General features: G+C 40.8%; 1 protein-coding gene across 3 annotated transcripts in view; it reads left to right on the plus strand.

Annotated features, from left to right (window-relative positions):
- Positions 1 to 23961, plus strand: part of FSTL4 (follistatin like 4) — a 785658-nt gene that overhangs the window by 749311 nt on the left and 12386 nt on the right. For all 3 annotated transcript variants that reach the window (XM_072629961.1, XM_072629963.1, XM_072629962.1), the window contains one exon: positions 2069 to 2176. In XM_072629961.1, the coding sequence (XP_072486062.1) occupies positions 2069 to 2176 (108 nt within the window). The remainder of the gene's footprint in view (positions 1 to 2068; positions 2177 to 23961) is intronic.

Consider the following 23961-nt stretch of genomic DNA (forward strand, 5'->3'; position numbering starts at 1 on the left):
TGTTCTGAGGAGTATTTAAGAGTTAACACCTTCTCTGCTCTAGAGTCACCAGCTCTTTGAGGAGAGGCACTATTTTATCATGGACCCCTTCATGATGATATATAAGGGAAGGGCACAAGAAGTGGGGCTTCGACCTGGGCTTCGAGAAGTGTTTTGTGTGACGGTCATGAGACCAATCCAAGAAAATCCAATCTATAAGGATTTCTCATTCAGCTCACGAATACAGAAAATCACATGTATTGATCCCTCATAATATAATTGTTTGCTGAACAATCCCAGCCTGCCAATATGTACATAATATTAGAGGTAAAATATCACATTTTCAATGTTCTAACAAGCTTACCTAAGTTGTTTCCATGTCCTGGTAGGTGCCCAGAGTGATTAATCTGATCTGCACTCTATGAATTTTACAAACTGAGAAATCTTCTGAAATAGATAGCTGTACAGAACTTACATATACATCAGGTCATTGAACTGAACTTGGGTTCAGGATGGATATTTTGTGATGTGGCTGGGTTCAGGGACTGAGGCCTCTGATCATAGTCACCTGTGTTGAGGTAACTTGTGTAGTTTAAGCTTGGCCCAAATCCAAATGTTGCTAGAGGTAGTAAGGCCTTCCTCTTCTCTCACTAAAACAGGTGTGAGAATGCAACATTTCAGTTTGAAAACCTATAATCTTAGCTGGGCAAGTCAAGGTGAATGGCCATCTGGGATAGCTATTATGCTGAGCCTGCTTAGTGTAAAGTGTTTGTTCATAATTTGGACCAAGATGTTCTGCCTTTTAGAACATGCCCAAAGAGGGAAATCTTGGATCTCCTATATCCTAAGGCCTGTTCTCCAGTTTTCACTGGCAGGGATTAAAAAGAAGTTTTTCCCACTAGATTCAATATTGTAGTCTGGGAGACACCAAATCCTGAAATGAGAAATATTTATTTTTATATATATATATAATCCCTGTGACTCAAGTCCTTCTCAGCTCCCTCATTCCCTCCCTAGCAACTCTGCATCACTATAAGGAAGGAAGAATTTCCTTACAACTAGAGCTGTTCATTAATGGCATGACTGATTTCTCTGTTAGTAGATGAGTTTGGGCAAAGGATGAATGACCTCCTCTCAGGAACACCAAAGCAAGGATTCTTCCTTCCTGGAGAGCCAGGTTGGGCTAAAGTCCTTGCCAGCTCTGAGATTATAGGAGTATCTGCATGGTATAATAGGAAGTAGATATGGAATCAGATGGCCTGGGTTCAAATACTTAACGTTGGACAGTTTGCTTCATTCCAGCTCTGCTACTTGCAGCCTATGTGAATCAGCTTCCCTGTGCTTCACTTTGCTCATCTGTAAAATGAAGTCATTGAATGGTCCTACCAGCTGTGGATTTATGATACTGTGATTCTACAAACTTCCATGGTCCCTATGCTCCTCATCTGTAAAATGAGAGAGTCAGATTTTCAAATGCTCCCTTTAGCTCTAAATCCTGTGATTCCCTTTCAGCCAAAGAAGAAGGACATCTCTAGAAGAATAAATTCCCTCCCACAGAAGCATTCTTATATCTGAGTACTAGTGCGGGACCTGCTCCATGCAGCCTGTGCTGAACTGATACTAGTCTCCCCAAGGAAATACTAACTCAAAACAAGCTAAGTTTGTGAAAATGCTACAGTCTAAATTCATAAGGTTTTACCAATTGAAGGAAACCCCAAAATTATTAAAAATCAGAGCTGGGGAGTACATTAGAAATTCTCTCTCATTTACAGAAAAATATTTTGACATCCAAATAAAGAGCAGTTAGCCCATCTTTATGTTATAATGTAAAGTTTATAAAGTGCTAGCCGTACAACAATCCCAGGATATAACATGGCCCCCATTTTACAGATAGGAAAACTGAGACTCAGAGACTCGCCCACAGTCTCACAGCCAATCAGTGGCACCAGTGAGAACAAAATACCTTCCTTCTGACTCCTGCTTTGCTGCTGTTTCTCCTTCTAGTGCCTGTCACTAGAGAGACTTCACGTGGATTCTAAAGCTGATTTCTTAGTAAGCAGTGACCAGAATGTTGCCTCATTTTTTCAAGGCCATAGGTGTGGATTCCTTACCAGCTAAGCTGCTTTATGACAAGTCGCATGATCAAGTCTGGGTTCTAAGCTGGGGAAACATGCAGAAGTCCCAGCCAAGCCTTCAGGTACATTTATGAAATCCCTATATATTTGCATGGAAAGATAATGTGATTCCTTATTTGTGTTTCAAAAGGGATATAACAACCGTACTCCCTGTCTTCTCTTTCTCTTTTCCTTCCTTCTTCCTCTTCTATTTCTTTCCTGATTTTGCTTTTCCTCTCTCTTTTTCATTTCTCCTTTTGTCCCTAACCTTATTTCTCCCCTCTTTGCCCCTTGCTCCTGTTATTTCTCCTTCAATCCCTTTATTTTGCCCCTTGTCTCATTTTCTTTTGCCCTCCCAATTAGTAGTCCTTTCTCTTTGTCACCATTTTCCACTCCATTAAACATTACTTTGTCCATATTCAGTAGCCCTGGATATCTGCCTCACATTCGTACCACATCTAATGCCTGTGTCCTCCTTTCTACTAGACTGAGTCACCTAAAATTTCGTAGTAAAATGACTTCTGGTTGGGATGGTCTATTCTTTTATCATATGACTATAGTTCTATGTTTAAAATTGACTGTGGGGAATTATCATCCTCTGAACAGATGGTCTCCTTAGCCAGTCAAGCCAGGTCCAAGTGGCCAGCTTCTCATGGTCTGAATGGACTCTTCTCATTTATTCTCAGCTTAGCGTTGAAGTTAGTGACAACAGAACCTTTCTTTTCTCTTTTAAATTATTGGGTTATTCATGCAGGGTCAGCCTTGTGGAAAATCATTCACTGGCAATGAACATTAAATCCAAGTGTATTGGCGGGAGAAAAGGCCTCTTTTTATATCTTGCCTAAGTTTATTTGTAATGAATACTAACATGAAGTCCCATCCATTCCAGATGACAGAACTAGCAGCAGGAAGTTTCAGAAAAGTATATTTAGGCTACATGTAATAAAAAAAATTCCCAATATTAAGAGGCAGTCAACAAGCATTTATTAAGCGCTTACTGTGTTCCAGGGAATACAAAGAAAAGCAAAAGCTCTCAAGGAGCTCATAGCGTAGGAGGATAGACAACATGCAAACACCTATGTCCAGAAAAGTGTATTCAGGATTAACTGTCAATAATCTACTGAGGGAAGGCACTAGCATTAAGGAGGATCAGGAAAAGCTTCTTGTACAGGTGGAATTTTACCTGGGACTGGAAGGAAACCAGGGGAACCAAAAGGAAGAATTTAGAAGAAAAAGCATTTCAGGCATGAGGGACTTCCAGAGAAAAATGCCTAAAAGCAGATGACATGTCTTGTGCAAAGAAGAGCAAGAAGGCTGATTTCACTGGATCACAGGGCACATGGAATGAGTAAGATATAAAAAGACTGAAAAGTTAGGAGGGGTTCAAGTTATGAAGTGCTTAAACACCAAATGGTGGATTTTATATTTTATTGTGGATGTGATAAAGAATCATTGGAGTTATTCGGTAGAGGAATGAAATGGTCAGACCTGTTCTTTAGGAAGATCACTTTCATAGCTAAGTGGAGGATGAAGTGGGTGAGGGAAAAACTTCTGGGAAGGAGAATAACCAACAGGCATTGCAATTGTCCAGGCCCAAGATGATTAGGGCCTGCACCAGACTAAGGACAGTTTCAGAGGTAAGAAGAGGGAATACACGAAAGATGTTATGAAGGTAAAATTGGTAGCACTTTGTAACAGATTATATAAAAAAGAGTTGAGAGTTGTTGAGGAATCAGGGATAATACCAGTGTTGCAATCCTGGATTAACGGAAGGATGTTGGTGTCCCCACAATAATAGGGATATTAGTAAGGGAAGCAGATAAAGGAATGAAAGATGCATTCAGTTTTCGACATGTTGAGTTTAAGATATCTGTAGGACATAAATAATAAATAGTTGGAAATGTGAGAAGGTTAGGAGAGAGGTTAGGGCTGTATGAATAGATCTAAAGATCATCTTAATAGAGATGATAGTTGAATCCATGATAGTTAGAGATCTTCAAGTAAAACTCATATAGCAGGAGACCATAAAGGATGAGGATTTAGAAAAAGCCATTAAATTTGTGAATAGATCATAGGTATCTTTGAAAAGAATTATTGTGTTAGAATGATGAGGTTGAAAACCAGACTAGAAAATGAGAGCAAAGGAAATGAAAGCATTGATTGTGGACAACCTTCTCGAGGAGAATTCCTACAAATATGAGGAGGACTATGGGACAATAGCTAGCAGGAACGGATGGATCAAATGAGGGTTGTTTTTAATGAGTAAGACATAGGTGTGTTTGTAGGCAATAGGGAAACATTCAATTTAGAGGAAGAGACTGGAGATAAGGGAAACAGTGGGGACATCTACTAGAGAAGACATTTGGGAATGGAATCATGGATTTAGAAGGTATTGCCTTGACAAGGAAAGGGTCCACCTCTTATCTGAGAGTGAGGAGAAGAAAATTTGGAGGTATTGTTGGGCAGCCTCAATTTTTTTCTGTGAAATATGAAGCAATGTTCTCACTTGAAAGGGAAGTACAGGTATAAATATGAGCATTTTGAAGAAGGATGAAAAGGCCTGGAAAAGCCACTGGAGCAAGTGGGATGTTGAGTCATTTAGGGAGGTTAAAAATAAAAAAGATAGCCTTGTCAAAGTTAGAGTCCAGTTGAGATTATGTAACATAAATTTGTAATATATCCTGTCAGCATGTTTTTATGATTGTTTCCAGGGCTGTATGAGGTGTTCAGGGAGGATCGATTCCTCTGGTGAGAGCACTTGCTAAGTCCTTCAGGGCTGCTCGCTTATCTTTGGTACCCACCTGTCACCTAAATCTCACCTATAGTTCTAAGAAGTTGTAGCATGTGGAGCTGCCAAACCCCAGGAAAACCATCTTGGCAGATGGGCCAAACCAGTCTGAGAGTAGCTTATAGGCCTCAAATCTGTCAATAAGCTAGGAGAATGCCTATCCAAGCATATAAAGACTTCTTCTAGCAGGATAGGTAAACAAGAACAATTTTGTTGCAACAGCCAGGAAAGTGACTGAAGCAAGTGCTGTGGAGTGTCCAAAGCTTCATCACATGTAGAAAACGCCAAGGTCATTCACTGCATTCTGGGCCATTACCAGTCTTCTTGACTTCTGTCTTGCACTGGACACTGATGACTCTGGAAAAGCTGATGGCTGTGCAACTCTGCCTCACTTAAAATAAAAGACTAGACATCACCCATAATCCACTACTTCATCCATCCTGTGCCAATGGGTGAGTGATGAAGCATCTGGTGTGGATACACTGGGAGCTGTAGCCACAACCCTGCACACAGGCAACCCAGGGTATGGGTCGTCTTTTCACTAGATCAAAGAGCAGTGGGTTTTGACAGCTCCCTGAGTGTCTGAGCAGTCGCCCAGTGAGGTCCTTTAAAGGACCATATTGTCCCTCTTCTGGAAAGAGGAAGGAATTAGAAAAGGGACCCTAAAAATGACCTGTTTCTCATAGCAGGCAGGGATTCCACCTTACTGATCAAAACACAAAAAACAAACAAAAAAAGTTTTGCAAAGATGATTCCATTTGCCATTGGTACATAGAATGTGTGTGCCACATTCTATGTACCAATGGCAATCGTCTTTGCAAAACTTTATGAACAACATGAAATCCAGTAGACCTAAAAGACAAACAGCTCTTGGTGTGAGAGAACTCAGTAGTACCCACATTCACTTAGCAGCCCTGTGTGAAGCAAGACTGGCAAACAAAGGTCAACTCGCTAAAGCTGGAGCTGGATACGTGTTTTTCTGGAGTGGCTGCATAGCATTGTGGAGCAGGTGTAGGTTTCACAATTAAAACTAATCTAGTCAGCAAGCTTGTATATCTCCCAAAAGGCTCATGAGAGGCTCATGGCAATGTGATTGTCACTTGAAGGAAGGTGCCATGCCACTATTGTCGTTGAATATATTCCCATCATGATGAACCCTGATGAAGTCAAAGAAAAATTCTATAAAGACTTGGAGACTCATCATCAATGTTCCAAAAGAGGACAAACTTATAATTCTGTATGACTTTAAAGTCAAAGTAGGCATAGACTATAAGACATGTCAGGGAGTCCTTAGGAGGAATAAAGACAGAAAAAGCAATACCAATGGTCATTTACTGCTAAAGACTTGTGCGTCTCATAATCGTCTCATCACCAACGCTGTCTCCCATTTATCTAAATTCAATAAAATATCATAGTTGCACCCTAGTAGCAAATGTTGACATTTAATAGACTATGTCCTTGTCAAGAGAAGAGATAAACAGAATGTGAGACTGAGAAAGGTAATGTGTGGTGCTGAATGTTGGACCAATCACATATTCATCCTCTTCAAGCTAAACATTAGCATGTAGCAAAAGTGGCGGCTCAAAGGCAAGATGACTATCAGAAGACTCAACATCAACAGATTGGGGTGTTTCTCCATGAATGAAGAGTTTATTGCTGACCTGGAGGGAAATCTTGAGTCACCACACAGTCAGCAACAGTGGAGTAGAAGAAGAGGATTGGGCAGCTTTCAGAGAGTTGGTGTCCAGCAGTCCAGCACCACATTTATTTATCTGGGCCAGAACACCCATAAACATCAGGACTGGTTTGACAAAAATGATAGAGAAATTCAGAAAATGCTATACAAGAAGTGAGAACTTCATAGGGCTTATCAGCAGAGTAGTTTGTCCATCTCTGAGAAGGCACCTTCTAACTCTGCCAAAAGTAAAGCGCAAGTGATGCTTAGAGAGAGATGCAGAATTCTTGGCTCAGCAAGAAGATAGGTGAGATTAAATTCTTTGCTGACAACAATAATCCCAAGTACCTCTATGATGCCCTGAAGACTATTTGTGGGCCAAAATCTCTGGTGCATTTCTCAATGCTGATGAACCCACACTGATCAGTGACATGATGCTGGAGAGACTGACTTTTATAGTGTTCTCAACAAACCATCAACAACCAAAACTGAAACCATTGATTGTATGCCTCAGGTTGTAATCACTTCCTTTCTAACCAAGCCTTTAACTGATGAAGAGGTACTAGATGCTGTCAAGCTCCTCTTGAATGGCAAAGTGCCTGGCATTGATTATACCCCAGAAGAGATATACAAGGCAGGGATTCCACAGCTCATACAGAACATGACTGAAATCATCTGGGTTATATGGCAAGAAAAAGTCATCCCTCAAGAGCTTAAGAAAGCCTCCATTGTCCATCTCTACAGGAGGAAAGGGAAACAGGCTATCCTATGGCAACCACAGGGGGGTATCTCTTTCCTAGTTATTTCTGGCAAGATTTTTGTCAGAGTCCTCCTTAATCAGCTGATTAATCATCTGGAAGATGGTCACTTGCCTGAGAGGCAGCATGGTATGTATGGTGTTTGCTGACAACTCCAGAGAAATGCTAGTAGAACAGAGGTCTCTTTACAGTATTTGTTGACCTGGCCTGGCCTTTGATAGCATCAGTTATGAGGGTCTGTAAAAGATCATAGTGAAATTAGGTTGCCCAGAAAAGTTTGTCAGAGTTATACACCAATTTCATGATGGCACGCTCACATGGGGTCTGGACAAAGGACAATGTTCTCATGTTTCCCCAGTCACCAGTAGAGCGAAGCAAGGTTGGGTGTTTGCTCCCATGCTCTTCAGCATGATGTTTTCCACCATATTGCTGGACACCTTCAATAAGGACAAAAATTGCATAAAGATCTGCTTCTGCACTGATGGTACACTATTTAACTTGAAAAGGGTACAATCCAAGACCAAAGTGGAAGGGGAGTTGGTGAGTGATTTTTTTGTTTGTAGATGACTATACGTTCAAGGTAGCTTCTGAGGCTGAGATGCAACAGAATATGGATCAGTTCTCTGCTGACTGTGCTAATTTTGGCCTGACAACCAATACCAAGAGAACAGAGGTCCTCCATGAGCCAGTACTACTCCATCCATAGTTACAACAAATGGAGAAATTTGGAATTCTCTAAGTTTGCTTACCTCAGCTGTATACTCTACAGGACTGTCCATATAGATAATGAAGTTGATGTATTCATTGCCATAGCTAGCCAAGCCTGTCAAAGATTACAAAAAAAAAGTGTGGGAGAGAAGAGGTATTAGGCTGCATACTAACTGAAAGTCCACAGAGCCATCATGCTGATTATACTGTTATATGCCTGTGAAGGCTATACAGTCAATCCCATGCCAGAAGACTGAACTACTTCCACTTGAATTGTCTCTGGAAGATCCTGAACATTACCTGGCAAGATAAAGTACTAGACACTGAAGTCCTTGCTCAAGCTGAACTGTCAAGCATTCAAACTCTGTTGCACAGAGGCAACTTTGATGGACTAGCCATTTAGTTCAAATGCCAAACTCACACTTACCTAATAGACCATTTTATAAAAAACTCACACAAGATAAATGCTCACATGGTAGTCAGAAGAAGCAGTTTAAGGACACTGTTAAGGTCTCTGTAAAGAACTTTAGTATTGACTGTGAGACATAACATGAAAAATGCTGAGACGGGGCCATCCAGCATGGCATATCCCCATCAAAGAAAGCACTGTGCTGGGTGAGCAAAGCAGAATCATAGAAGTACAAAGGCAACGTGAGCTGCACAGATCCAGAGCCATGTCCACTCTAAATGTTCTAATGGACCACGTGTGCCCAATTTGTGGTAGTGCCTTCCCAAGTTGTACTGGTCTGATTATCCATAGCCAAGCATACTGTGCCCTGACTCTAAAATTGTGATGCCCAATGGACTTCATCAAAAATGAAGGATCAACAACAACATGATTATCTCCATCTTGACCCATGACTTAGGAGAAGAAATTCCTATAACTAACATTTATATAGCACTTACTACGTGTCATGCACTGTTCTAAGCACTTCACAAATATTTGATCCTCTTAACTATGCTGGGAGGTAGGTGCCATTATTTTCCCCATTTAACAGATGAGTAAACAGACAAACAAAGGTTAAATAACCTATCTAGTTGGACACAACTAGTTAGTGTCTAAGGTCAAATTCGAACTTACTTCTTCCCAGCTCCAGGACTAGTACTGTATGTATTGTGCCACCTAGCTGCCCTTGGTAGGGATAATGGGGTAATTCATGACTGAAGTTTGCCAAGTCAAAGTTGGTGATACAATAAGGGGGCAAGGGACTCAAGAGTAAAGGAAATTAAAAATTTGAACTAGTTCACCAAAGTGACAAGATGCTGTCAGTTCAAGGGCATTGACCCAGGAAAGAACTGAGGGTGGAGTGATTAGAGAAGAACAGAATTTGGGTTTACAAGGCAAAGGGAAAAAATGGAATAACAATAGATTATGATCAGATAAGGAAATTTCAGAGTTCATGAAATTTATAGAAGTGATGCATTTGTGCATGATGACATAAGGGTATAGCCATCTTTCTATAACTAAGGTAAGACCCCCCAACTGCCTATTAGACATTGCAACTGGTTTTTCCATAGGAGGAGTAAGTTATGGGAAATGAGGAAGCTGAGGAACTACGAGGTTAAGGTTTCTAATGGAGTATCTGTCTGGAGTATTTATGTTGAAGTGCCCTAGTATGAGGGCCAGAGGCAGGATGGAGAGAGAGAAAAACTAAACGCCATACACCGAACTCATTGAGGAAAAAAGGAGTGTCTGAGATCGACCAAACGCCAAAAACTACCAGAAGCTGGAAGGAATCGGGGGGGGGGGGGGGGGGGGGCAACATTTAAGATGAAAGACAGGTTGTCACCTATGGAACAGACATTCCAGAAAGCACAGGAGAAGGGATAGGTAGTTTCAGTATGGAACAAATGAAACGGTGTACCATAAAAAAGTAGTGAGCTCCCCCTCACTGGAGGTCTTCATATAAAGTCTGGGTGACCATTTATTTGGAATGTTACAGAGGAGATTCCTGTTCAGGTACAGGTTGGAGTGGATCTCCTCCAAGATTGCCTTTAATCTCAAAATTCTCGAATGTCAGTCTACATTGTGTAAATTTTTCAGAAAACAAAACTGTCCATTAAAAAATTTAAGCTTATCAAATAAAATTTTTTTTCCAAAATAATGGTAGTAATTGTAGTAGTATTAATTAGTAATAATAGTGGTTAAAATGTAATTTACATCATGTTGTTGATTACTATGTGTTTTACATTTGATCCTCATTTGATACTCACCACAATTTTATGAGATCAATAGTATTGCCTGGTTTGTGTAGATGAGGAAATTGAGACAAAAAGTGGGAAATGACTTGCCCCATGTCAGGAAACTATCCATATTAAGCTCCCTTTCTATGGGTACATGCAGGGTGTCCTGTGTTTACTTTTCTTTCTATTCTTTCTCCTTTAGTATCTTTGTCAGCTTCCACGGGTTTAACCTACATCATTAAGAAGACACAAATTTATATGTGTGTTTGTGTGTGTGTATATCCTTAGTTTTTCTCCTGCGTTCTCTTCCTACATTCCCAATTGCCTGGTAAATATTGCAAACTTGTTGTTCCATAGGTATTTAAAACTCCCTATGTCCAAATCAGAAGTTATCCTTCTCTCAAAATCTACCTCTCTTCCTAGGTTACCTATTTCTAACAGATTCAAGATGGTAGAGTGAAAGCAGCATGGGAAAGGCAAGCTTTCCCAATAGGCCTCCTCCAAAACAACCTCAAAAGCATGTCAAACAGAATTCTGGGCAGGAAAATCAAACAAAAGCCACAATGTCATTTCTCTAGCTCAGGGCAGCTTAGGAAAACGGAAAAAGAGATACATGAGGATGCTGAAGAAGGTCTGACCCAGGAGCACTGTGGGCAGCAGGAGTAGCACCATTGGTTATAGAGGCTCTGGGCTATAGCAGCAGCAGCAGGGAGTAACCCATTGCCCAGGAACTATAACACTACCTGAATACCTGGTCAGACTACATCCAGAATGCTGGGGACTTCTGTACTAGTACTGAACACAGGGACAGGTACCATCTGGAAGGTCTGTCACCTATTACACAGTTTCAAAGCATAGTTTCAGGCTAGCACGAGAAGCAGGCAGAGTTTCAAGGTAACAAGAGCCCTACCTAAGTAAGGGCCAGAGTACAGCCTAGAATAACAGGGAAGAGGTTTTTTCCTGGACCAAACTTCATTTGAAACACCAAAAACTTACAGGATCCCACTGAGCTGAGAAAGCAGCTCCATAAAAGAGAGAAGCTCAGGCCAGACATCCTCCCACCCCCATAGATGAGCAGAGTCCAATTCTAATTTATAAAGTTCAAAGTCAAGAAATAGGCTGGAAAAATGAGCAAAGAACAAAAAAACCTGACAATAAAATATTTCTATGGTGACAGGAAAACTCAAGACACAAGCTCAAAAGAAAACCATAACTTGAAAATATCTACAAGAAATACCTCAAAGGAAAAAATGCACATTGAGCACATAATAATATATGTGCCCAATAATAATTCCCAAAAGAATAAAAAAAGAGCTTCTTTTTAAAAAGAGCAAAAGCATTTTACAAATCAAATAAGAATTATAGAGGAAAAATTGGGAAAATAAATGGGAGCCAGGGAAGAAAATTACGGAAAGAAGAAACTTCCATAGAAAAGGCACAGAAAAACACTGGTGAAAATTAACTCCTTAAAAAATCAAAATTGGTCAAATAGTAAAAAGTGGTACAAATCCCCAATGAAAAAAATAACTTCTTAAAAACTAAGTGACTAGCAATTCTCATAAGGACAATGGTCCAAAACAATTTCTAAGGACTTATGATGAAAAATAAGTTTTTTAACTTTATTTTTCTTCAGGTTTTTTTGAGGGGTGGTCTGTATTTTCTTTCACAACATGATTAATATGGAAATATGTTTTACATGACTGCACATGCATAACACGTCAAATTGCCTTCTCAATGAGAAGAGAGAGGGAGATAATTTGGAACTTAAAGTTTTAAGAAACGAATGTTAAAAAATTGCTTTTACATATATGTGTGTGTGTGTGTGTGTGTGCACGCGCGCGCGTGTATGTATAATTTGGGGGGAAAATCAAAACAAAAATTAAGTTACCTATTCCTCTCACAGACACTACAATCTTCCAGTTAGTCAGATTTGCAATGTTGGTATCATTCTTGACTTTTCCTTCTCCCTCACTCAGTTGCCAAGTCTTATTGATTCTTTACATTTGCACCCTTCTTTCCACTCACCCTTGTTCAGGTCCTCATCACCTCTCCCTTAGATTATTGCAAAAAAATCCCCTAATTGATTTCTCAACTTCCAATCTCTCCCTTCTTCAAACCAACTCCACACCACTATACCTCTGAAGCAGAGATCTGTCCATGATACATCTCTGTCACTGCCACTAGGATTAAAAACAAGCAAACAATGCTATGGTTTGGCTTTCAAAGTTCATCGCAACCTCTATTTAGCCTATCTTTCCAGAGTAATACATGTTAATCTCCAGCTAGATGGTGCTGTGAACTGAACACTGAGCCTAGAGTCAGGAAAACTTGCGTTCTAATCTGCCCTCAGATGTTGGTTATACGACTCTGAAGAAGTCATTTAACTTGTATCTGCCTTAGTTTCCTCATCTATAAAATGGCACCTCCTAGGGTTGTTGTGAAAGTCAAAAGAGATAATAGTTTTAAAATGTTTAGCACAGTGCCCTACACATAGGAGACGCTTAATAAATGCTTTCTTCCTTCCTCCCTTTCTTATGTCCCACACTTTTTGACACAATCAAGCTGATTTGCTTTCTGTTCCTCACACTCACCACTCTCTCTCATTTCTCTCTAATCCTTTGTATAGACTTTTCCACATTCCTCTAATGCACCCCTTCCCACCTCCTCCTTTACAATCTTTTCTTCAAAGCTCAACTCAAGGCCACTTCCTTTAGTGACTTTCCTACCTACTTAGTCCAGTGCACTTAAAGTTACCTTATATTTACTTTCTATATTTTCTATAAACTTGTTTTCCATATTGTTTCCCTTCTGGCTCTTTTGTTTCTTTGTAAGCAGCACTTGTTTTTGTTTTGGCCAGAAGCACTGAGGGCCTTTCCCTCCCAGATTGATTTTTTTTTTTAACTAGGTAAAAGAGACCATTTTTTGCCTCATTTCTTACCTAGCCTTAATCGATGAATGGGCATTGCATCAAACAAACTGAAACCTGGGAAAGACCTTAGATTAAAAAGACCAAGGTCTCCCACTACATCCATGGCCACATCTATATCTTGCCATTGGACCCAGATGGCTTTGGAGGAGAGAATGATACTGGTGACATAGCCCTCCCTCACTTAAATCAAGACATCACCTTTCTGATGTGACTAGTCCTCTTTGAGAACTAAGGTCAAACAATACCCCATTGGGCTAGCACAGTGCCTGGCACAGAGTAGGTATTCAATAATGTTTGCTGACCAATTTTCTCTACTCACAATACCAACTTTACTGGGCTGTTGGGAGTAAAATGATTTATAAAAATTAAAAGTTATATAATTGTGAGATTTTACTTATTTTTATTAATTTTATTGCTATACTATAATTACTAGCTGTGTGACCCTGGACAAGTCACTTAATGTTGTTTGCCTCAATTCCTCATCTGTAAAATGGGTTGGAGAAGGAAATGGCAAACCACTCCAGTATCTTTGCTAGGAAAACCCCAAATGGGGTCATGAAGAGTCAGACGACTGAAATAACTCAACAACAACAACACATTATAATACAAGAATAACTTCAGAGATAGTGATGCGTGTAAACCTGTTAGTCATCATCTAAGTGGTCACTCACAGCAATGTTTTGGGAGTGCAATCCGCACTATGTACTTCTTCTATCTCCTCCCTCACTGCCCCCATCAGCTCTCTATACAGCCTGAAGCAGCCCACATGGTCTTTTAATTTACCCTTTCTAATCTTCTGCAACCAGATTATAAAGCTCATTAGTTCTGGATAAAACCAAAGTCTATAAGTAGAAGAGTTAGAGCCTGAGAGGATCACCTGTGGATCTAATGCCTGAATCTCTCTGGATGATCTCAGTAACATTTATGTTTCTGATTTTAGAAGTACTTTTGCCATGCCTCTGTCAGGGTGTTGAGAAGAGCTTTTAATAGCAAGGAGGCTAGATAAATGGTGATTGGGGTCAGCACGTGCACTCATACTCAGTTCCAAAGGGTACATATTGTATCTATAAGAAGACAATATCAGGAGAGAGAAGCACCTGAAATCTCGAATTCTCTGATACCTTGTTTTGAATAATGACAAAGAATAAAAAGGGAAAATGAGTCTGAGACATGGGTGTTATGGTCTCCTCTGCTGAGCCACATTGTAGCTGCTGACAGATATACAGCTCAGTCTGCCTTGGTGATGATACTGGGGCATCCCCTAGTTGGCTGAAGCAGCATGGTACAGGAAAGAGGACCAGCTCTGCAGAGAGTTACAGGACCTTGATTCGTCCGTCTCCCACCTTTGATGCTTGCTAAATACTTACTACTTCTGTGACCTTGGAAAAGTCACATCATCATAGTAATAATAATATTAATAATAGGAACTAACATTTATATAGAGCCTTAAGGCTGTCGCAATGGTTTACAAATATTTGTAAACAGATCATTTAAACTTTACAACAACCCTAGGAGGTAGGTGCTCTTATCATCCCCATTTTTTAGTGGATGAGCAAACTGAGAGAAGCAGAGGTTAAATCACTTGCCCAGGGTCACATAGTTACATGTCTTCAAGCCTGATTTGAACTAAGGTCTTCCTGACTGTGGATCTAGGACTCTCTCCTGTCTTAATTTCTTGACCCTCAGTTTCCTCATCTCTAAAATGAAGGGGTTGTAGTAGATGATCCCTGAGGTCCCTTTCAGATCAAGAGCTGTGATTCTTCTAGCCAGCTCCTCCAGGGATTTGGTTGCAGAGGAAATCCCCTGAAGATGCTTCTCAAGCCTGGTTCCTATCTTCTTCCTTCACTATGCCCAGGGAATAGAGCTCCTGCTCTCCTACTTCTGTTCCACCCTTTCAAGGTTTTCTCAGAAGCCCCTACCTAGTAATGCTTTGTTCAGCCTGCTTTATTTGTACCTCTCTGGTTGCCTCTGTCACCTTGTCGTATCCTATTGGTAATCTGGGTGCATATTATTCTCCCACATTAGTTATATCTTGGAGGGCAGTAGTTGGGAATCCTTCTCATGGAGGCAGAGACAATGACTCTGCTACTTACTACCTGTATGACCCTAGCCAAGTCATTTAATTTCCCCAGGTCTTAGTTTCCTAATCTGAAAAATGAGGATAATAATACCTACTCTTAGGTCCCTTATAACTCTAAATCTACGGTGATGCTATCTTTTTGAGATACCAAACTGTACTTGACATAATATCCAAGGACATGGATTCATATCCTGACTCTGCTACTTATTACCAACCTTGAACTAATCACTGAACTTTGTTGGCTCTCATTTCCGTTTTACGTAAAATGAGAAGGTTGGAATAGCTAGCCCTTCCATCCCCCTCCACCTCTAAATTTGTGACTCTGCTATCTTCTTTACCCTACAACATAGCCGAACGCAAGGCCAGAATAAAATAAGAGCTCCTTAAAGTTTTGCTAAATGAATTCATTGACCTCAGAGGAAACCAATTTGTTTTCTTTTTCCTTTGATTTGAGAGAGAAATGTGAAAGCTTAGTCCTCACAGACTTCCCACCTACCCACCTCCAGTCTCCTGCATCTAGGTGATATGATGGTAGAGCTCTGGGCTTTGAGTCAATTAGATCTGCATTCAGATATGGCCTTAAGATACTCCCTAGCTGTGTGAACTTAGGCAAGTCATTTAACCTCTGTTTGCCTCAGTTTCCTCCACTGAAAAATGAGGCTAATAATAGCACCTACTTCACAGAGTTGTTGTGAGGATCAGACGGGACAATGTGTGTAGAGTACTTAACATACTGCCTTACATATATTCTTGTTTTCTTCCTTTTCCTTTTTTTTTTTTTTTTTTTTTTGCCAATTTTCCTTCCTTCCTTTCCACTGTCACTCCCTCCTTACCTCCCTTTCTGGTTTTGCTCTTCTCAATAGCTTAGACTTTCTAAGAATTTCTCCTCTGGTTTAGAGGTTGAACTAAATGGTCTATGGGCCCTTCCAGCTCTGAGGTGTTTTGACCCTCCAGTCTTAATATCTCTTCATCTGTCTGCTCTATCCAGCCCCCTAGATTTAAGCAGCCTGACCAAAAAAGCAGTGAAATAATTTCCCACCAATATATTTCTGATCCCCATGGAAAACCTCCATCAAGCTCTCCCTGTGGATTGGAGGGCATCTTGGGTTATCAAAGGCTGTGCCAGCAGGATACAAACCTTGGCAAGTCCTACCAGACTGGAAAAGTTTCAAGAAAGGTTTCATGACGAAAGGTAATTTATTATGGTGGAGAGAATGCTAGATTTGGATCCCAGCTATTCAATTTACTAGCTGTGTGACTTTTAGTAATTTACTTACTCACCTATAAACTAAGACCTGTAATGTTCCTTCCAGCTTTTAAAAATCTATGCTCCTAGACCCTAGGCAGACAAAGAAAAATGGCTAAGCATGATAGCACTCATCCCAGCTACCTAAGAGTCTGAGGCTACTGAGGCTCCTTTGCTTCAGAGTTCTGAGATGTAGTGGGCTATGCAGATCAGGTGTCTGTACTAAGCTCCACACACTCTGATATAGTGTATTCCCAGTATGGGGTGGGAGGCACCAGGCATGTAAGGACGGGCAAACTGGTCCATGTCTTAAACAGAACAGGTCAGAATTCTCATACCAATCAGTAGTGGAATCAGGTTTGTAAGTAGCGCCTGAACTTCTAGCCTAGATGAGATGGGGAAACTCAGTCTTTTAAAAATGAAAAATGAAAAAAAAACTTTAAAATGAAAAAGGCCCTCCCTGCCCACAAGCAGCTGATATTCTACTGGGGGATATAACATATGCTCAAATAAGTATAGGACAAAGGTATTTGAAATTGAAGCCTGGGGAGGGTCTGAGAAGACTTTATTTATGAAGGAGGTAGCACAGGAGGATTCTGGGAGGAGGAGGGGGAGTACATTTCAGATATAAGGGATGACTTTTGGGAGCAAGAAAAAGGCTACCAAATTCAAGGAATGACTGGTAGGCCAGTGTGGCTCAATATAGAGTTAAAGAGAGTAGTTTGAGCTACACATGTATAGATCTAGGAGAACCCATGGAAGCTAATCAGATCTCAGAGTATAGGAATTAAGTTCAGTTCCTTGAGCATTTAGGTACCTACTGTGTGCAAAGGACCATGCCAGGTACACAAAGACAAAAACAACATTCCTCCCACCCACAAAGAATTTATTGATCAATATTTCTGCCAGCTAATTCCCTTTCTAATAACAAGTCCAGTCATCTTTTCCCCATATAATTCTGTTTCCATTTTAAGATATGCCTTCCCACCTACCAAACTCTTGAAAAGCCTTCAAGACCAAAAGGAAATAACATGTACCAATATCCCTTCCACATCGTGACTTTCCCCACCATGGTTTTGATATATTGCAGGTCAACATAAGAAATAAAATGAGAATTTGGGCAAAGTTTTGCAGAAAGTCACAGATGATACACAAAGACCAGCAAATGACACAGAAAAAGTCTAGAAACTCATTGCATAAAATGCATGGATAGTATTGTATAATATCAACGTATTTTATCTTTTAATACCATATATATTTTAGTGCCAATAATTCGGGCATCTGGTCTGGTACAAAGGGAGGACCAAAAAATTTTATGCAGGTTTTCCAAGTGGAGGGGGCATCATGCCCATAACCCCTACGATGTGGAAGGGATAACTGTAATAATGAATTTTCAGATATCATGAGAGGTGAAAAGGAAAACTTGAGGGAACAGGAGAAGTTGCTCCCTCAGTCGCTGCAAACAGCTTCCTGATGAATCAAAGACTAGCACAGCTTTCCCTGTTAAAATACTCAGATTCTCAGTCAAGAAGATGAGCTGAGGTCTGAAGCAAAAGGACCCTAAGACCTTTCTCCAAAAAGCAGAAAACATTAGCTTTCATGGGTGCCAATATGCCTGCTTTTCATTCCACAGACTCAACCAGATTCATGGAGCAAGGCCATTTCTGGAGATTTATCCCAAATGCTAATCCTATCTAACATTTATCATGGTGCTGTAGGGCTCACAAAGTACAGTGCATACATTATCCCATTGGATCTGGGTAACAGCCCTCTGAGAAAAACGTGAAACTTAAACACACAGATAGTCGGATCCCCAGTTTCCAAAATAAAGATACTGAAACCCACTGAGGCAGAGTAACTTACCCAGATTTACACAGCTAATAAGTGGTAGAGATATGTATTGTAAAGCATAGCTTTTAAAACCAAGTGTTTCTTACTCTACCACCTTAGTAACTAGCATTTCTGTAGCACTTTGAGGTTTATGAAGTGTTCTACTAGTTTTTTTTGTTTTATCCACACCATAACCCTGGGAAGTAGGTGATATTATATCCCCATTTTACAGTACAGGAAATTGAAGCATGCGGAGGTTAAATGACTTGCCCATCTTGTCTAAAGCTGGATTTGAACTCAAATCGTCCTGACCCCAGGTCTATCCATTGTACCACCCATGGGGCAACTCTACTATTATCTCCATACCTCCATTTCCCTCTTTGTAGGATGAAACAGTTGTACTGCTTACAAGTGCTTTTTCCAACTCTAATTTTTCTCACTGTGGTGCTGCAAGTCTACCAATCAAACTTAACTGTCCTGTGACCACTTCAGGAGCCCTGACCTTCTGCCCCTTGCTCCAGCTGAAAAGTATAGGCATTCTCTCTACTCCTTGTCCCTGTTGGATGGGGGTAGCTAGGTAGTGTAGTGGATAGAGCACCAGTGCAGGAGTCAGGAGGACCTGAGTTCAAATGTCACCTCAGACACTTGACACTCACTAGCTGTGTGGCTTTGGGCAAGTCACTTAACTCCAATTGCCTCATTCTGGGTCATCTCCAGTCATCCTGATGAATATCTGGTCACTGGATTCAGATGGCTGTGGAGGAGAAGTGAGGCTGGTGATCTGCACAGCCCTCCCTCACTCAAAACAAAGTCAAGTACAAGTCATGTCGTTATTTCTCTGATGGCATGGTCTTCTTTGGCAATGAAGGACGAACACACACACACTGTCTCTACTGAAGAGTTTAAAAAGTTGTAAAGAGTGGAGCCTGCCTCCTATCTAAATTTGTATCTTCCTTCTACCCTAGTCTTTATACAGAGATCACCTTATTTGTTTTGGTTTGCTGTTTGGTGACTGACTGATTGGGAATGACTTTAAGGGAAATCTCTAGTAAAGTGGTTAATTGGTCTGCAGTCCTAGAATTACATCAGTAATTGGCCTGCCAGTAATGTTCTTGAATTTGAAAATTGGCTTGTTAAACATAACAGGGGTTCTGCAAGAAGGCTAGGAGCTAGGACTGACTTTAATTAAGAGCTGCCCAGGTGTGAGCCGGTCATGGAGGGGACAACAGTTTCAGGGCAGAAATGTTGTCATGAGGCTTCTGCTCTTTCTTGTCTCCCTTCCTGCCTTCTGAGGTCCCTTCATTGAATATTATTTTATTTCACTGGCTTCCTCTTCCCCCAATAGACACACAAGGGATTTATTTAGTCATTGTCTGGTGTAAAACTACAGCCAGATGAGCCCAGTTCCCCACCTCGATGATGCTGTGTTCTGCTAGTGAGCTTTACATGACCCTGCTGGTTTGATTTCAGAGGCTTAATTCTTCCTGCTTGGTCAGGGAAGGGGGTGGTGGGGTTTTGTTTTGTTTTGGGGGGAGTGTTGCTGAATGACTAGTGGTCTCTCTCCCCAGCAACCTTCCTGACAGATCTCACAGTAGCATGGCAAGAATCTTGGGATTATACCCTTATACATTTTCCCTAAGTAGCCAAATTTGTGAAATAGCTACTCTGAGAATAGAATATGGCTAAGAATTCCTGCTGTGCTGACTGTTGCATCAAAGGAAAAGAGAGTTCCAGTTAATATTTTCAACATTTTATAGCCCAAATCCCTTACTCCCTAACCGCTCCTCCATTTTCTCACTAAACAACTTGCTTCCTCCCCGCTTCTTTTCCAGTTCCTAAACCATGATCAAATTAAATCTGCACTTGTTCCCAGAAAGGGTTTTTATGTCATTCTATTTGCTTCCATCAGGCCAAAGTTTCCTTCCCCAGTCATTATCTTCTCTCCTAATAGAACAGAAGCTCTGTGGAGATAAGGACAATCTTTGCTTTTGTATTTATATCCCAAAGGGTTAGTACAATGTCCAATACAGAGAAAATACTTAGCAAATGCTTTTTCATTCATTCACATGGTGAAGAAAGGTAGGTTTCCATAGCAGGAATAGTGATGTATTGTCCTAGAACACCTCCAGCATATTAGGCAAATGCCAAGAACCAGACTTATTTGGGGGTCCTTCCCCTGGTTTACTGCTTTGCCAGCCTGGACCAAGAGTTGGTTGATTCAGAGCAAGGGCATGTAGCCAATTTCTGTGAATTTAGGCCAAGTCAGGGACATACAAGTGAGATCAATAAGTCGGAGAGTGAGAAAATTCCTGGCTGAACAGGAAGGAATTAGGTAAGTACAATTAGTTCCATCACACTGTGATCCCTCCTATGTGATTGATGTGTATTGTGGTGACAAGGGCAGCCTCTAAAATCACAGAGCTAGGAAGTGACAAGTTGACTAACGTTGCAGTGTGCCAAAGTGCCAGATTATACCCGCTTTCTTCTTCAGCAGCCACTCAAAAATAGTCAGATATTTTCTGCCTAAGTACATTTCCACCCCAGAGATCAGGAGGGTACCTTTCAGTTCATGCTTCCAATTGCTGTCTTGCCCAGGGAAGCCAATTATCTGTTTGTCTTCCAGCAAGGAGCCTTGGGCACCTTTCCTGAATTTTTGCTGTCTCTCTCTCAGTTCTGTGGCCCAAATTTCCTATCACTAGCTCAGGTGTCAAAGAGAAACTGCAGTTTTCTCTTGTGTTGTTTCTGTTTTCTGTAAGTAGCACAGACATCTTGATCCTAGTTCTGTTGGCAAATGACAGGGACTTGACCTTGACCTTTCTTGGCTGACTTTTCCCTCCTGGTGTTTCTTCTGTTAGGTCTTTGAGTTCATTCACAGTTCTGGCCCTGCCTGGAAGATTCACTAGGCAAAAATGTTCCTGTCTCAAGTCCTTCTTAAATCTACCCTGCTCCTTCAAGTCTAGGGTCCTAAGATGGTATTTCTCTGCTGTGTGTCCCATGTCAGATAAGTCCTTTCCCTGGGCTTCCTGACCTCCATCTGTGGCTTGGCTCACTAGCAGGCTTCTGACTTTCCTTCCTTCACCATACATGTCCATTTCTCCTTGGCCTGTCTAAAGCTAATCCCTAGCAAGATTGAAAGTAGGTTTGCCATGATAGTGAAATTGCAATGATGATGAGGAGGAGGAGGAAGAGAATATGATGATAGCTCATATTTGTATAATACTTTAAGGTTTGCGAAGTACTTCACAAATATCTCATTTTATCCTCACAACAGCCCAAGGTGGGAGGCGCTATTATTCCCATTTTATAGATAGGGAAACTGTGGCAGACTTTCCCAGGGCCACACAGATAACAAGTAACAGGTCAGATCTGAACTCAGATCAAACACTTCACTCCCTAGTTGACGTTGTTGGTGGTGGTGGTGATGGTCATCTTTCACTCTTCACTCTCTTCACCCCTAACTCTAAGGCCTATTGATGTTACCTTATATAAAATTTAAAAGGTTCATGCACTCCTAGAAAAATTAAAAGGGAAACAGTAACCTTCTGTTTTTTCTCCCTGCCACAGTTCTCTTTCCATTCCAGTCTATCTTTCACTTAGCTGTTAAAGGGATCTTCATAAAACACACATCACTCCCCATCCCTCACTCAGTAAACTTCAGTGACTCCCTATCACCTCCAGGATGAAATATACAATCCGTGTTTGATGTTCAAAGCCTCTGACAACTTGCCCCCCTGAACCTTCCCACTCTTCATATACATTACATGAATACCGCCACTTCCACTGGAATGTGGAATTATTCTAGTGGAATACTTCCACTCTCCAGCAACACTGACTTCCTGGTTGTTCCTCAGACAAGAGACTCCATCACTAGCTCCAGACTTCCCTGGCTTCCTTCAGTCCCAGCTAAAATTTCCCGATTCCCCTTTCTTTTCGATGTCTTCCCTTTGCTAACTATCTCCAGTTTATGCTACACATAGCTTGTTTGTGCGTAGGCATTTGGGTGACTTTTACACAGTGAGTTCCTTGAAATTTTGCTTGCCTTTTACCTTTCCTTCTATCCTGAACACTTAGTGCAGTGCCTGGTACATTGTAGGTGCTTATTGACCAACTGATTCCTGCCTCAGACTGACCACACTGTGTGGCCTTCAGAATCTTTTCCCCACAACCACTCCCAACTCAAGGCTTCCATACTGTGGCCATCTGTTGTGCTGATGACCCCTTGGACCTGCCCCATTACCCCTTTACTTCCTCAATTGGGATGACAGCTCTACTTTGTAATCAATGGATAGCAAACCATCCTGCTCATTTCGGGAACAAAATGATTTAATCACTTTATCAAAATAGAAAAAAACATCTCAGGGACCTTCTAATTCAACCTTTCCTTGTATGTTAATCTAAGTTATATGCTGGAGCTAGTTCATTATCAGCTATTTAGAGCTGATTGTTAAATGTCAACACAAGTACTTATACCTCATAAGTCAGCAAACACTACAGATCAGACCTTGATTTATTATTTTGTTGATTATCTAGTCTTAAGAGATAGAGACAATATTAATAATTCAGAATAATCTTAAATATGTATCATTTGTCATTTTTTGTTATTTTCAAGGAACCAGTTAAACATTTACCCCTTCTAAATATGATCACCCATCTGTCACTTAAAGAATTCAAGTGAGAAGGAATGCTTTAATTACCAAGAAAGTCCAATCTACTATTTATTAGCTGTACTTATATTTTTTAAAAAAACCTTTCATTATATCATTGCTAATGTCATACTCTGGAAATAATTGACCAAAAAATAGTAGTAACAGGTTTTGCAACCACTATTCATTCTGAAAAATACCAAAGAGTTCCGAGAGGTAATATCCCAACTTCTAACTCTGAAAGAACAAAATGAAATATAATAAAACCAAAGAGCTAACAGTGGTTATAAGAAAAAAGCTTTCTTTAATCCATTGAAGGAAGGAAACGAGACATGTGTGCTACTCCAATACCAGGAGACCCAGTGCAGGGAGGCTGCGGTTTAATACATATACTAGTGACCATGCAGTGATCTGTAGCTGTAGCTATGACAATGAAGGGGCAGCAGCAGCAATGATTTGATTCATAGCAGGGCTTCATGACTAGAATGTGGTCTGGACAAGCTGGTCTTTGTTGGAGCTCAGGGACCATCTGAGGCTGGGGTGAAATAATTCTAGGATTTTGCTGCAGCAGAGTTCATCCAGAGGGTGAACGCAAAGGATTGTTGTTGTGCCAACCTCAGGACATAGCCTACTTGCTGCACCTTAGCTCTAGAAAACAGGATGTCTCCTAAAAGTAAAAAGAAAGGAGTCAAAGGCGGGGGATGGTCTTGGCATGGGGATCCTGACACTAAATTTTTATCTCTACCATTTCCCCTGTTGCTCCTAATTCTGCTTTCTCCATCCAAGAGGTGAAAACTTTTCAAATACTTGAAAATGACTGCTTTGTCCTTTCTTCTTCAGGCTAAACTTCCTCAGTTCCTTCAAACCATATTTTATAAGTTGAGATTCTCCTTCCAGTGCTATCCAGATGGTCTGACTTGGGTAGACTCCATCCTCTCTCCCAGCTCCATGAACAAGCTCATGTCCTTCCTTCTTCCTCAGGATAGTGGTTTACTAGATCTTTGCTTTCCATGCACAAATCCTTGAG

The sequence above is a fragment of the Notamacropus eugenii genome, chromosome 1 (genome assembly GCF_028372415.1).
Source record: "Notamacropus eugenii isolate mMacEug1 chromosome 1, mMacEug1.pri_v2, whole genome shotgun sequence".
Classification (NCBI taxonomy): domain Eukaryota; kingdom Metazoa; phylum Chordata; class Mammalia; order Diprotodontia; family Macropodidae; genus Notamacropus; species Notamacropus eugenii.